Below are 13,714 nucleotides of genomic sequence, written 5' to 3'. Positions count from 1 at the left end.
TCTGCGACCTACACCACAGCTCACAGCAACGTCAGATCCTTCACCCACTGAGCAAGGGCAAGGATCGAACCCAAAACCTCATGGTTCCTAGTCGGATTCGTTAACCACTGAGCCACGACGGGAACTCCACTAGCTGGATTCTTAACCCACTGAGCCACAACGGGAACTCCAATCACATCCACGTTCTGAATGCCCACCGTGGGCTGACAGCTGTGGGAGGCAGGGCTACAACTGCAAGGCAGATGTGGCCCCAACCATCAGGGAGTTTACCTTCCAGTGAGAAACCCAGAGGGAAGACAAGTTAACAGAACCTGGTGACCAATTAGCGGGAGCGGGGGAGGTGGGGGGTGGGGTGGGGGGTCAGGGGACACGGAGGAGCCAACAACGATGACAACGATGACTACAGTCAAGCTTACTGTCCTGGTTCACAGAAGAGCCAGGGGACCAGTATCGGGAAGACGTGATCCAGGGAGGAATGTGTAGGGTTCAGTTTGGGCCACAGTGCAACTGATGGAATTTCTGTGGCCATCCGCTTATTGGTGAGAACTGACAGAATTTGTGGGAGGAGAATGAAGCCAGGGCCAGGGAGTTGGCAGGCTCAGGCTAGGCCTGAGGATGGTCAACAGCCATGGGACTTTGCATGTACCCCAGAGGCTCATGGGCAAGGGGCGCTGGCAGGAGACAGGTGGCCTGTGATCTGGTTGGAGCACCGACTCTTATAACCCTCTACCTTGGGAAGGTTGTTTCACTTCTCTGGGTCTTTGGCATCTGCTAAATGCACAGGAAAATACCCTCCTCCCATATTTCACAGGGTGGCTACAAAGAATCTGGAAGAAATTCAGACATCAGAGTTCCCGTCGTGGCTCAGTGGAAACGAATCTGACTAGAATCCATGAGGATGCAAGTTCGATCCCTGGCCTCACGCAGTGTGTGTTAAGGATCCGGCACTGCTGTGGCTGTGATGGAGGCTGGCAGCTACAGTTCTGATTGGACCCCTAGCCTGGGAACCTCCATATGCCTCGGGTATGGCCCTAAAAAGACGAATAGAATAGAATAGAACAGAATAGAAATTCGGAAATTGTTTTAAGGCTATATAAATAAAAGGGGTCAAGTCCAAGGCCTTCTATGGGAAAGCAGAGGCTCAGGAGGCTCACAGTTACTCACCAAGGGCCACACCATGGTTATCAGGCACCATCGAGCTCTGGTACCTCTGCTCCTCCATGATACCTCGGTCCCTCTGGGTACTTGCTGGTGGCACTTTCTGTGGAACACTGAGCCTCTCCTGGGGCCATCCCAGGAGACGAGACCCTCAGACTCCAATCCTGCCTCAGACCCACAAAGGCCTGCTACCTGCGTGGCCCAGACCATATCTCTGCAGGATATGGTCCAGGCCAGATGGGAGACAGAGCAGGAAGCCACAGCCACCAGCACAAGCCCCACGGAGAGCCCACACAGGCTGGGTTGGCGTCTAGGAAATGAGAGACGGCCAGCTCTGAGCAGGTGCTCCAAGGAGGTTTATTAGCATACACACTGGGGAGCCCTGGGCTCTTGTGCAGAACAAGGGGCTGAGAGCATCCCGTCAGGGAAGCAAGGCCACCGCTGGCTGACAGGCCTGGTACCCATGGAGATGGTGATGCTTCAGCTTTAAGCACAGCCAACTCACCCCCAACCCCCTCGCTCTTTAAGTCTCCCTCTGAAGAGGTAGGGCTGTCCTTTCCATAAAGAAATGAGGTCCCCGGTGAGTTCCTAACCTGCCTGATGCCTGCCAGCCCCCAGACACCTAGACCCAGGCCCTCTCGACCTCCGCCAGCATCAGCGACCCTATGTCCAGCACAGTCAGCGCCCCTTCACCCCAGCAGCCCCCGACACACTCCTAGAACGTGCCAGCTAAAGCCTGGAGTGAACAAACTCTATCAGGTGCCCCAACTGCTCCTCCAGGTGCTGCTCATCTCCGTGGTTCTCGATGACCCAATCGAAGGCCCCGAAGTCGTCCAGGCCACACTCTGACTCAGCATCATCCACCCCTGCGGAGAAGGCCCGGCGAGATCAGGCCCCAGCTCTCCCAACGAGCCCCGCCCAGAGCCGCCCTCTCCTGAACCCCCCTCCACCCCTGCAGAGCCTAGCTCCACTCACCCCAGAGGCACCTCCCTGCCCCCTGAAACACCAGGGAGAGCAGGGTTGGCAGGCCACAGACACCTGTGCCTCCAGAGGGGCCCGCTGACTTAATTCTTCACTTGCCAGTGCCATCACAAACCACAGACAACCCAAATGACCACTTTGTTTTTATTTTATGTCACACTGGTGGGGTCAACTGTTTTCCTTTTTTTTCTCTCTTTTTAAACAACTGACTACATGTTTATTTCACTTGGCCCTTTCTTTATTTCCTTTTTTTTTTTTCAGGCCACACCTGTCACATATGGAAGCTCCCAGGCTGTGGGTCGAATCTGAGCTACAGCTGCCGGCCTACGCCAAAGCCACAGCCACGGCCACGCAGGATCCAAGCCACATCCTCAACCTATGCCTTAGCTTGTGGCAACGCCGGATCCTTAACCCACTGAGCAAGGCCAGGGATGGAACCTGTGTCCTCATGGGTCGGGTTCATTCCCGCTGCACCACAGTGGGAACTCCTCCACTCCACTTTTTAATCTGGAGGCACTCCTGAGCCCCAGACCCCTCTTTCTAACCCCTCGCTCACTCCCCACAGCCTGCCAGGGAGATGACAGAAGACCGAGAGCACAGGGGGAGTGGGTGGCCTGGTCCTGAGCGGGGATGGCAGGCCTGCGGGCTGAGCTGTGAGGCAGAGGTTGTGAGCGGCTCACCTGGTGTGAACACCCAGCCCCGCTGCTGGCGGCTCTGCTCCGTGGCCACCACTCGGACCGTCTGCGTCACAGCCCCATAGGTCTCCTGAAACCACTGGATGTCAGACAGTCTCCGAGTGTCACTCACCAGCTGCAGGGAAAGGACACGGTCACGTGACCAACAGGACACGCTGCAAGGAGCAGCAGGGCAGGGCACTGGGAGGGGAGAGGGGGAACGAGGAGAAGACCCTGACTCACTCTGAATATGTAGAAGCGAGGACCAGAGAACCCAGGCAAGGGTAGCCACGTTCCCTATAATCACCCAACCAGCGGGGACAGATATCCCCTCCTCCCTCCAGGCAGCCCCCCTGGATTGCTGCAGCCCACAGCCTGTTCTGCCCATGCTGTGTTCTATGGCTGTGTCAGTCGCTGAAGCTGAAGAAGAGGCCTTAGGCTCTGAGATCAGCTCAGCCGGTCCAACACACTCATCTTACAGATGAGCAAACTGAGGCCAGAAACAAAGATAGTCTAATTAGTCCCTCCCCCCTGCACCTTTTAAAACATAAATGTGGGAGTTCCTGCTATGGTGCAGCGGGTTAAGGACCCGGCATCATCTCTGTGGCAGCAAAGTTTCGATCCCCAGCCCAGCACAGTGGGTTAAGGATCCAGAGTTGCCACAGCTGTGGCAGAGGTCGCAGCTGCAGCTCAGACTGGATCCCTGGCCCGGGAATTTTCGTATTGCTGTGGGTGCAGCCAACAACAACAACAACAAAAAGGAAATATGATTCATGTCCCTGCCCTAAACCTCTCAAAGGCTTCCCATCAATCTAATAAAATCCAAAGCTCTTGCCCCAAATTGCAAGGCCCTCTAAGATCTGGTGCCTATTTCCCATCATCTTCCCTTCATTCATTCGGCTGCAGCCAACTGACATCCTTGCTGTTTCTTAAACATCCTCAGGGCCTTTGCACGTGCTACTCCCTCTGCCTGGATAATCACGAGGCAGGCTCCCATGCTTCATGGAGGTTTCTGTGCAAACATCACCTCCTCGGAGAGATTGTCCCTACCACCCTAGCTCCCTTCCTGTCCCTCATGATTCTGTTTATTCTTCTCTGAGCATTAAGTATTCGAGAAACTATCACTAGTGATTTGTCTGCTTATTGTCTAATCTGCTCTCTGCAGAGTCAGCTCCAGGAGGGGGAGGCCTGTGTTTCACTCACTGCTCTACCCCTGGCCCTTAGCACTGTTGGACACATAAGGAGCTCGCAAGACTCTATGTTCAATGAACAAATGAATCAGTGGGAAAAAAAGGCCAGCTGTCCTTGTCTGTGCCGCCAACATGTTCATTCACCCAATCATCAAACAAGTACAAGGAGTTCCCATGGTGGTGCAGTGGAAATGAATCCAGCACACAGTAGGTGTTTGGTATCGTACTTTTTTTTTTTCCTTTTGTCCTTTTAGGGCCACACCTGCAGCATATGGAGGTTCCCAGGCCAGGGGTCAAATCGGAGCTGTAGCCACCAGCCTATGCCACAGCCACAGCAACGAGGGATCCAAGCCATGTCTACGACCTACACCACAGCTCACGGCAACGCCAGATCCTTAACCCGCTGAGCGAGGCCAGGGATCAAATCCGCAACCTCATGGATGCTAGTTGGATTCGTTTCTGCTGCACCACAACAGGAACTCCCAAGGACAGCCTTTTGAAACTTAGACCAGATCACCAGCCTCTCCTCTGCCCCCAAACCCTCCCAAGAGTCCCCATCTCATTCAGAGAGCACTCCGGGCTCTTCCTGCACGATTTGACCTCACCTCCTGGCACTCACCCCGCACCCACAAAAAACCCATTTCGATCACTGTTTTACTTCCTTCAGGTCCTGCTCAAATGTCATGACACCACTGAGGCCTTCCCTGATACCCTACTGTTTTTCTTTTTCAGTGACACCCGTGGCCTCTGGAACTTCCCAGGCCACGGAATCAAATCTGAGCCACAGCTGCGACTACACCACAGCTGCAGCAACGCTGGATCCTTACTTAACCTATTGCGCTGGGCTGAGGATCAAACCAGCGTCTCCACAGAGACAGACCAGACCATTAACCCTCTGTGCCACAGCGGGAACGCCCCTGATACCCTTAATATAGTAGCAACCCGCTCTCCTCATAGCCTCGGCCTGCTTTATTTCGCCCTTTAGTGTTCATCTCCACCTGACACATTCCGTACTTATTTAGGGGCTAACTCCCTTGACCCCCAGCTATGCTGTAAGTACCCTGAGGGCAGGGACTTCATCAGATTCTTTTTTTTTTTTTGTCTTTTTGCCATTTTCTGGGGCCACTCTAGCAGCATATGGAGGTTCCCAGGCTAGGGTCGAATCAGAGCTGTAGCTGCCGGCCTATACCACAGCCACAGCAATGTGGGATCCGAGCCGCGTCTGCAACCTACACCACAGCTCATGGCAACACTGGATCCTTAACCCACTGAGCAAGGCCAGGGATCGAACCCGCAACCTCATGGTTCCTAGTCGGATTCGTTAACCACTGAGCCACAACGTGAACTCCTTCATCAGATTCTTAAGTGATGCATCCCCAGATCACCTGGAGCCAGGCCTGGCACAAGAAGATACTGCTGGACACGAGAACAATTGAGAAAGGAGAAGGATGGAGTTCCCGTCGTAGCTCCTCGGAAACAAATCTGACTAGCATCCATGAGGACACAGGTTTGATCCCTGGCCTCGCTCAGTGGGTTGGGGATCAGGCGTTGCCATGAGCTGTGGTGTAGGTCGCAGATGGGGCTTGAATTCCAAATTGCTGTGGCTGTGGTGTGGGCCGGCGGCTACAGCTCCGATTAGACCCCTAGCCTAGGAACCTCCATATGTCGTGGGTGCGGCCCTAAAAAGAGAAAAAGACAAAAAATAAAAATAATAATAATAAAAAAAGGTCACTCCGGGGGCTGTGTGGTGAGTGGATCATAAGGGAAAAGAGCTGAGGTGGGAACCAGTGCGGGGGCTACTACAACCATCCAGGGGAGAGACGGCGGGGCCTGGACCAGGGAGGGGACAGTGGGGAGAAATGAAAGCATCTGACATATATCTGGAGAGAGGCAGAGGGCTGGGGAAGCAGATTTTTTTTTCTTTCTTTCTTTTTTTTTTCTCCTCAGTCACGCCCAAGACATGCATAAGATCCAGGGCTAAGGATGGAACCCATGACAATGACGATCCTTAACCTGCTGAGCCACCAGGGAACTCCACTCCTGATTTTCTTAATGCTGCCATAGAGCCCACTTACCCAGATGGGCTGGGAGACGCCCTCCACGATCTTCCTGCAGAAGAAGCCTGGGTCAGCCTGGCGCTTCTCCTGGCCCCAGCGGATCATGTCCTTCCGATAGGACTCCTTGTAGGTGCTGGCGTCCAGGAGTCTCTGGAAGTCCAAGCCATGCTCCTGCCCAAAGCACGTCATTGTGATTATGCCACCAGCCTCCCAACTTCACCGGTCCCCACTACAACAGAGGAAGGGCCATCCTTCCCCTCACCGCCCTTCCTGAAGGCTGAAGCAAGGACTCGTGAGGGGGCCCTTGGAACAAGATCTGCATGGGAAAGGGCCCGAGAAGCTAAGAAATCCCAAACACTGGCAGATGGATAATCCAGAAGTTGTTTCCATTTGTCTCTAAGTGTGTGATACAGTTTTCTCTTTTGCGACACTTTTACCTTCCCAATTATTTCTGGCTTAAACACTAATCCTAAAATTAGCTGGCCTCCCCTGGGCAGAGGCTTAGCCTTCCACTAAAGTGGGAACTCTGAAAACACCGCCTTCCATGTCCTTCCACTACCCCTTCTGGCATTGCCTGTCCCCATCCCAAAGCCCAGGAGACGTGGCTTCCCTGTGTCTCTCCCCTCGCCCTCATCTCCTCCCTCATCCCCCAATTCCTGGCACCTTTGCTGAACCAGCATCACTACATTTGGCTCCAGGCACTCCTGGACCCTGGGGTAAGAGGGGCTGCTCTGAGCACCCTGGGGAGCTGCTTCCAGACCCGGCCTTCCCTTCTCCAGAGACACAGACAAGCAGGAGGGTTCATTCAGAGGGCCTCAGGATGGGAGGGAGTTTGAAAAATGTCATGTGGTTCAGTTTTCAGCTCCCTAGGAACTCACTGGAGCAAGATCCTCTCCCCAAAGATTCCGTTTCTTCCTGTGCAAACTTGGGGAACAGGGGGGCATGGCCCTGCCAGTCAAACCACCTATTTGCACTCTGTTCCAAGGTTAAGGCTAGCGGCCACCTCCTGTTTATAAACTAGCTTCCCATTTTTTTTTTTTTTGGTCTTTTTTTTAGGGGCACACCCACGGCATATGGAGGTTCCCAGGCTAGGGGTCCAATCAGAGCTGTAGCTGCCAGCCTACACCAGAGCCACAGCAACATGGTATCCGAGCCACGTCTGCAACCTACACCACAGCTCACAGCAACACCGGACCCTTAACCCACTGAGCAAGGCCAGGGATCGAACCCTCAACCTCATGGATGCCGGCCAGGTCCATCAACCACTGAGCCACGAAGGGAACTCCCCATGTACTCTTTACCACAGGGGAAGACTGGCCACCAGGAGCATTATGGTCTGCTTGGCAATTATATCCCCCACTGCCATTTAAGAAATCGATGCATTAACATTTCATTTGGAATTTGTTTTTTAATGGGCGTAAGGGACGAAGTGATGCTGGACATAAAACAGCAGGGACAGGCTGGCCTATCAGTCCCCTACTGGGGTTATATTTATGTATTTCTTTTCTTTTCTTTTTTTTTTTTTTTTTTTTGGCCTCTCCGTGGCACATGTAGCTCCCGGGCCGGGGATCAGATCCGAGCCACAGCTGCAACCTATGCCGCAGCTGTGGCAACACGGGATCTCTTAACCCACTGTGCCAGGCTGGGGCTCAAGCCTGCATCCTGTGCTGCAGAGATGCCAATCCTGTTGTGCCACAGCAGGAACTCCTCCTACTGAGGTTTTAGAAATGCCAACTCCTGCCCGCCCACCCTCTAGCCTGGCTCATTGGTCTGGATGTTTGGAAGTAGATCAGTGGTTTTCAAACGGTTCCTCTGAGCCCTGGAGTCTGGAAGTGCCCAGGCCCCACTGGGGAAAGCTGAGTAACCCGCAGCTCAAGAGCTGCTCCCCACCTATATACTGGATACAAGGCATTTCTGCATTCAATTTCATTTGGGAAAAGTTCCCCCAAAAAGTAAATAAATAAACATTTAAGGAGTTCCCACTGTGGGAATCAGGATTGGTGGCATCTCTGCAGCACTAGGACACGGGTTCCATCACTAGCCGGGCACAGTGACTTAAAGGATCCAGCGTTGCAGCAGCTGCAGGCCTAGGTTGCAACTGCGGCTCAGATCTGATCCCTGGCCCAGGAACTCCATATGCCACAGGAGAGTCAAAAAAGAAAAAAAAAAAAAATTTTTTTTAACCATTGGGAGTTCCCATTGTGGCTCAGTGCTTAAGGAACCCAACTAGTATCCATGAGGATGAGGTTCGATCCCTGGTCTCACTCAGTGGGTTAAGGATCTGGCAATGCCACGAGCTATGGTGTAGGTCGCAGACTCAATTCAGATCCAGCGTTTCTGTGGCTGTGGTGTAGGCCAGCACCTACAGCTCTGGTTCGACCCCCCCGACTGGGAACCTCCATGTGCTACAGGGGCGGCCCTAAAAAGACAAAAAAGACAAAAAAAAACCACACACACACACACAAAAAAACCACCGAATTTCTTAGCCCCCAGGATCCCTCAGGCTGCTCTCCTAGGAATGAGTCTGCTGATCTGGTGGAAGAAGACCCAATGGCTCAGGAGAACGCTTCCCATGGAGATGGGGCTGTCACGTGAAAGGAGGCGACAGATTCGTTTTGTGTGGACCCAGAACGCCAGACCCCAGTCACCTGACTAAAGCGCCAGGAGCACAGGCCCCTGGAAAGGTGCACCTCAAGATCAAGGACAGACATGTCAGCCAAGAGCAAGGTCTTCACTGTGTAGGAAGCGAATCTCACCCTCCAGGCTCCCTTTCTGAAGTCTAAGGTTCTGCAAGTTTCTGTTTATTTTTTACAATCCTTTTTTTTTTTTTTTTTAATCTACATGGCTCAAAATTCAAAAGCTATTCATCATGTACAGTGAAAAATCTCTCTCCCTTCTCTGTTTCCAAGCCGCGTAGCGCCCCTTCCTGGAGGCAACCAGTGGTACTGTCTCTCATGGCTTTTACACATTCCAAGCACCTGGAACAGGGATGAATGCACCCCATAAGGCAGACACCCCATAAACACATGCTGAGTGGTTGAATACCTGAGCAAAGAGTCACAATGTGGTCCATTTTTATACAAATATAGCATTCTCTACACACTGTTTCGCATCTTACTTTTTCTCACTTAATGTATCTTAACTCCTGTGATTCAATTTCTAAGGAGAGGAGTTCCTATCGTGGGTCAGTGGTTAACGAATCCAACTAGGAACCATGAGGTTGAGGGTTCACTCCCTGGCCTCGCTCAGTGGGTTAAGGATCCGGCATTGCCGTGAGCTGTGGTGTAGGTTGCAGATGTGGCTCAGATCTAGCATTGCTGTGGCTGTGGTGTAGGCCAGCAGCTACATCTCCAGTTCAACCCCTAGCCTGGGAACCTCCAAGTGCCGAGGGTGCAGCCTTAGAAAAGAAAACAAAAAAAAATTTCTAAGGAGAGAATTCCAAGGGTTGTAGCAGGCCAGCTCTGGGTAGGGGGCTCGGCAGGGGGTGGGGAAGGGGGAGTGATGTGTGCTATATTTTTTGAGTAAGGGAACATACCCTTACTAATAATAGAGCATTAGAGCTGCCAATCTGTATCTACAGCCTTTTTTTTTAGTCTTTTGTCTTTTTAGGGCCACACCTGTGGCATATGGAGGTTCCCAGGCTAGGGGTAGAATCGGAGCTGTAGCTGCTGGCCATAGCCACAGCCACACGGAATATAAGCCACATCTGCAACCTACACCACAGCTCACGTCAACGCCAGATCCTTAACCCAGTGAGCAAGGCCAGGGATCAAGCGCACGTCCTCATGGATACTAGTCAGGTTCATTACCACTGAGCCACAACGGGAACTACGCTACAGCCGCTACAGCCGTTTCTGGACATACTTTCCTGAACACACCCTAGGGAGGTGGCCTAAAGTGAGTAAGACCAGCTGGAAAGAAACTAAGCTGAAAATGCCCTCCAAAAGGTCCACCTATGGAAAGCAGAAAGCTACCTGCCACCCTGCTAGTGACTCAAATACCAGCACAACAACCAGAGCCCAGGAACCAGCTCCCTCCAACCCAGTGGATGTCGCAGAGCCACCACCTACCTGAGCATACTGCTCCTTGAGTGGGCCCGAGAGCCGGAGGATGGCACAGACATCAGCTCCGAGCCTATGAGACAGGGAGATCAGAACCTGTTAACTTAGAGCTTCTAGCCCTAGAAGAGAGGTCCAGAGGAATGGAGCCCCATTTTTTTTTTTTTTTTTTTTTGCCTTTTTAGGGCCGCACCCGTGGCATATGGAAGTTCCCAGGCTAGGGATCCAATCAGAGCTACAGCTGCCGGCCTACACCACAGCCTCGGCAACTCCGGATCCAAGCTGTGTCTACGATCCACACCACAGCTCACAGCAATACCGGGTCCTTAACCCACTGAGGGAGACCAGGGATCAAACCTGCATCCTCATGGCTCCTAGTCAGATTCACTTCCGCTGCGCCGAAACAGGAACTCCCTGGAGCCCCATTTCTGCTACTGGTATCTAGACAACTTCAACAGGTCTCAGTTTCCCTGACTTCCTCACCTGTCAAATGGGTATAACAGCTTCTGTTCTGTCTCCTACTGGGTTACCATGAAACTCAAATGGGAAAGAGCCCTAACAGGTAAACTAACAGGTAAAACAAGTTAAATTATAATTAACAGTATGAACATCCATGCCTGGCAATATTCTGGCTGGATTAGGTTTCCCTGCACCTGTAACCTCACGGCCAGGGGTATCTCGGTCTCAACTGACTTGGTCACTACACATAAATAACTCATTCATTCAGTTGTGCAATTTGCTCAACCATTGGTTGGGTACTACATTTGGATCCAAATGCGAATAAGATATCATGATTCCTGCTCTGACCTCAAGATGCTCACAGATTTCCTTAAACACTGACATGGCGAGACAGGTGTTCTTACTTCCATGTTTCAGATGAGAAAACTGAGGTTGAGTGAGGAAAACTGACTCGCCCAAAGCTCCACTGCAAGTAACAAGGCCAATATTGGTAAAATAAAAATAGGAATTCCTGTTAGTTAACGAACCCAGCTAGGATCCATGAGGACGCAGGTTTGATCCCTGGTCTCCCTCAGTGGGTTAAGGATCAAGCATTGCCATGAGCTGTGGTGTAGATCACAGACATGGCTCGGATCCAGCACAGCTGTGGCTGTGGTGTTGGCTGGCAACTGTAGCTCCGATTTGACCCCTAGCCTGGGAACCTCCATATGCCACGGGTGCGGCCCTAAAAAGACAAAAAAAATTAAAAAGTAAAAACTTTTTTAAAAAGCCAGGATTTAGGTCCTGTATCTCAACTAAGTGCCAAGAATTATTCCAAGCCCTTCATGTACATTATCTCATTTAACCCTATTACTGACTCCATTTTACAGATGGCAAAACTGAGGCACACAGTTCACAAGAAACTTGTGCCAGATCACACTCCAATAAGTGGTGAGTCAGGATTTGAATCCCAGCAGTCTAATTCCAGAGCCTGTGCTTCTGACCACTATTTGATTTCTGTGTTTGGGGGTGAAGAGAAACAAAACTCAGGAGAAAGTGGCAATTAGTGGTGAAAGATTCAGGTGGCAAACTCTGCCCTGGGCTTTTCCACAACCTCTTAGAACCCCCATGGTGCCCCAAAGCAACCTCCTGGTACCCCCACCACACTGGCCCTCAAGAGGACCTGGCTTCTGTGCTCTCCAGGGCCGCATCTCAGCAAAAGTGCTCCCACACCAAACATCTTACTTGGAGAGAAAACCTGAGCAAAAGGTATTATCTGGAGAAGCAGTGGGATAAAGCAGAAGGAATTCATTCCTTGGAGCTAGACTAAAGCTGAATTTGAGTCCTGGATCTGCCAATTACTTTGTGCTCCTGGCAAGTCTGGGTCTGGGTTTTGGGGTTTGCTTGTTTGTTTGTCTGTCTTTTTGCCATTTCTTGAGCTGCTCCCACAGTACATGGAGGCTTGGGGTCTAATCGGAGCTGTAGCTGCCGGCCTATGCCACAGCCACAGCAACGGGAGATCCGAGCCTCATCTGTGACCTACACCACAGCTCACAGCAACACCAGATCCTTAACCCACTGAGCGAGGTCAGGGATCGAACACGCAACCTCATGGTTCCTAGTCAGATTCGTTAACCGTTGCGCCACAACGGGAACTCCTGTTTTGTTTTGTTTTGTTTTTTAACTTTTCAGAGTGTGGGTTTCTTCATTTGTGAAACGGAGATACTGACGAATAAGACCACACAGTACCTAACAAAGAAATTTTGAGAATTAAATTATATGTCCATACAGTATTTGGCACACAATAAAGGCTCAAATAAACCTCAGGTCCTAGGTGGTTGTGGGCAAAGATTTGTCTTTAGAGTCAGACACATTGGGGTGTGGGCTGAGAAAAATCCTTTATTTGTGACTCAATTTCCTCATCTGTAACAGTTACCTGGCAACACTGTCTGGAAGACTGGGAGTGGTTTATAAAAAGTGCCTTTTTTTATAACTTCTTTATGCTTCTTGGAGAGACCTAACAGCTTACAGCTTCTGGAGAGGTGGGCCCCTGGTTCTTTGAGGTGGGCTGTGTGTAGATTCTCTTCAACGTGATGTGACAATCCTGCACCTCTCGCCGCCCAGGGCTCCCCCTGCCCAGCAACATGAGGACCCCCTACGCAAAGTACACTCTATCACACCCAAACACACCCCTCGTGTCACGTGACTGGGGATCTCCCCGATCCTCCTCCGTCCCGGCCCCACGGACACCTGCTCTGCAGCGCCTCGGTCACGAAGTCCTTCCCGGATTTCCTCTTCCCGCTGAAAAGCAGCACCAACCGCGGGACGCTTCCCAGGGGGGCCATGAGGCCGCTACGCTTTGCGATCCCTACAGCGGATCCTGGTCCCTTACCCCTTAAATCAAGCCACCCGGCACAGAATGGACGCGGCCACTGGATGGAGCGGCAACAAGAAGGGGGTTCCGCCCGCCCGTCTTCTCCATGGCCGTGGAGAGGATGGTCAACCTGCACACGTGCTTCTGTGCCTTTACACTAAAGCCTACATAAATGGACTGTGGAGAGAAAGAAGGTTAAGTCCCTGGGCAGCTTTCTCCCCTAAAGAAGCTCCCCTGCCAGAACTCATTTGGAACAGTCCAACCCGCCCAGACTCTAACGTCACGGCCTCGCCTTCTGAGCTGACACGCGTGACACGTGAGGGGGCGGGAATTGGACGCGACTATTTTCCTCCGAGGAGGAGTAACATCTTAAAATGTCCGAAGTGACCCTCACGCTGTCTTCCACACCGTCCTAAAAAATTGTGAAAAAAAAGAATAAACGTGTTCATATTTCAGACGTTTTCAAAACTTGCCTTTTTATCTGTGCATTTTAATGTACGTACTAAAGCCAATCCTTATATGCCCCACAGTGAAAATGGGTGTTTCTGGAGACGAAACCTGGCGAGGACTCGAGAGGTGTGTCTGGTGACGTCATGCTGGGGGTGGGACTTAGTCAAAAGGCCTGATTTTATTGTTAAACCGGTTTTAAAACCGGAGGGGTCGATATGTTCGACCCTTTAAGGCCCGCGAGAAGATTCTCATCGCTTTTCTAGCCGCATCCTTCACCCCAAAGGTTTTCGGAATCCACAGAGCTTGGAATGACTATAGAATAAGTTAAAAGGGG

The 13,714-nt window shown here is 51.7% G+C and overlaps 1 protein-coding gene across 2 annotated transcripts; it reads right to left on the bottom strand.

Annotated features, from left to right (window-relative positions):
- Positions 1–1,491: 1,491 nt before the first annotated feature.
- Positions 1,492–13,106, bottom strand: PMVK (phosphomevalonate kinase). Of its 2 annotated transcripts, XM_047784441.1 has the most exons (5): positions 12,807–13,106; positions 10,131–10,194; positions 6,079–6,231; positions 2,820–2,949; positions 1,492–2,024 (listed from the first exon to the last, which is right to left on the bottom strand). In XM_047784441.1, exons 1-5 carry the CDS (start codon positions 12,899–12,901, stop codon positions 1,888–1,890), a joined length of 579 nt encoding a protein of 192 aa, XP_047640397.1. In that variant the 5' UTR covers positions 12,902–13,106; the 3' UTR covers positions 1,492–1,887. The 2 variants fall into 2 exon arrangements, with proteins under 2 accessions (XP_047640397.1, XP_047640398.1); XM_047784442.1 differs by lacking the exon at positions 12,807–13,106 and having other exon boundaries at positions 6,079–6,112; positions 10,131–10,183.
- Positions 13,107–13,714: the final 608 nt, after the last annotated feature.

This window comes from Phacochoerus africanus, chromosome 6, assembly GCF_016906955.1.
Source record: "Phacochoerus africanus isolate WHEZ1 chromosome 6, ROS_Pafr_v1, whole genome shotgun sequence".
NCBI classification, from domain to species: Eukaryota; Metazoa; Chordata; class Mammalia; order Artiodactyla; family Suidae; genus Phacochoerus; species Phacochoerus africanus.
The sequence above is the reverse complement of the archived record's forward strand: the minus strand, read 5'-3'. Positions and strand labels throughout refer to the sequence as shown.

What these genes read in the sequence shown, in the direction of transcription:
- PMVK (XM_047784441.1), bottom strand. Translation starts at nt 12,901, where the DNA reads ATGGCCCCCCTGGGAAGCGTCCCGCGGTTGGTGCTGCTTTTCAGCGGG. An exon ending in GCGTCTCCCAGCCCATCTGG is followed by an intron (nt 2,950 to 6,078) that starts GTAAGTGGGCTC and finishes CTTTCCCTGCAG; the next exon opens with CTGGTGAGTGACACTCGGAG. An exon ending in GGGCTGGGTGTTCACACCAG is followed by an intron (nt 2,025 to 2,819) that starts GTGAGCCGCTCA and finishes CCTTCTCCGCAG; the next exon opens with GGGTGGATGATGCTGAGTCA.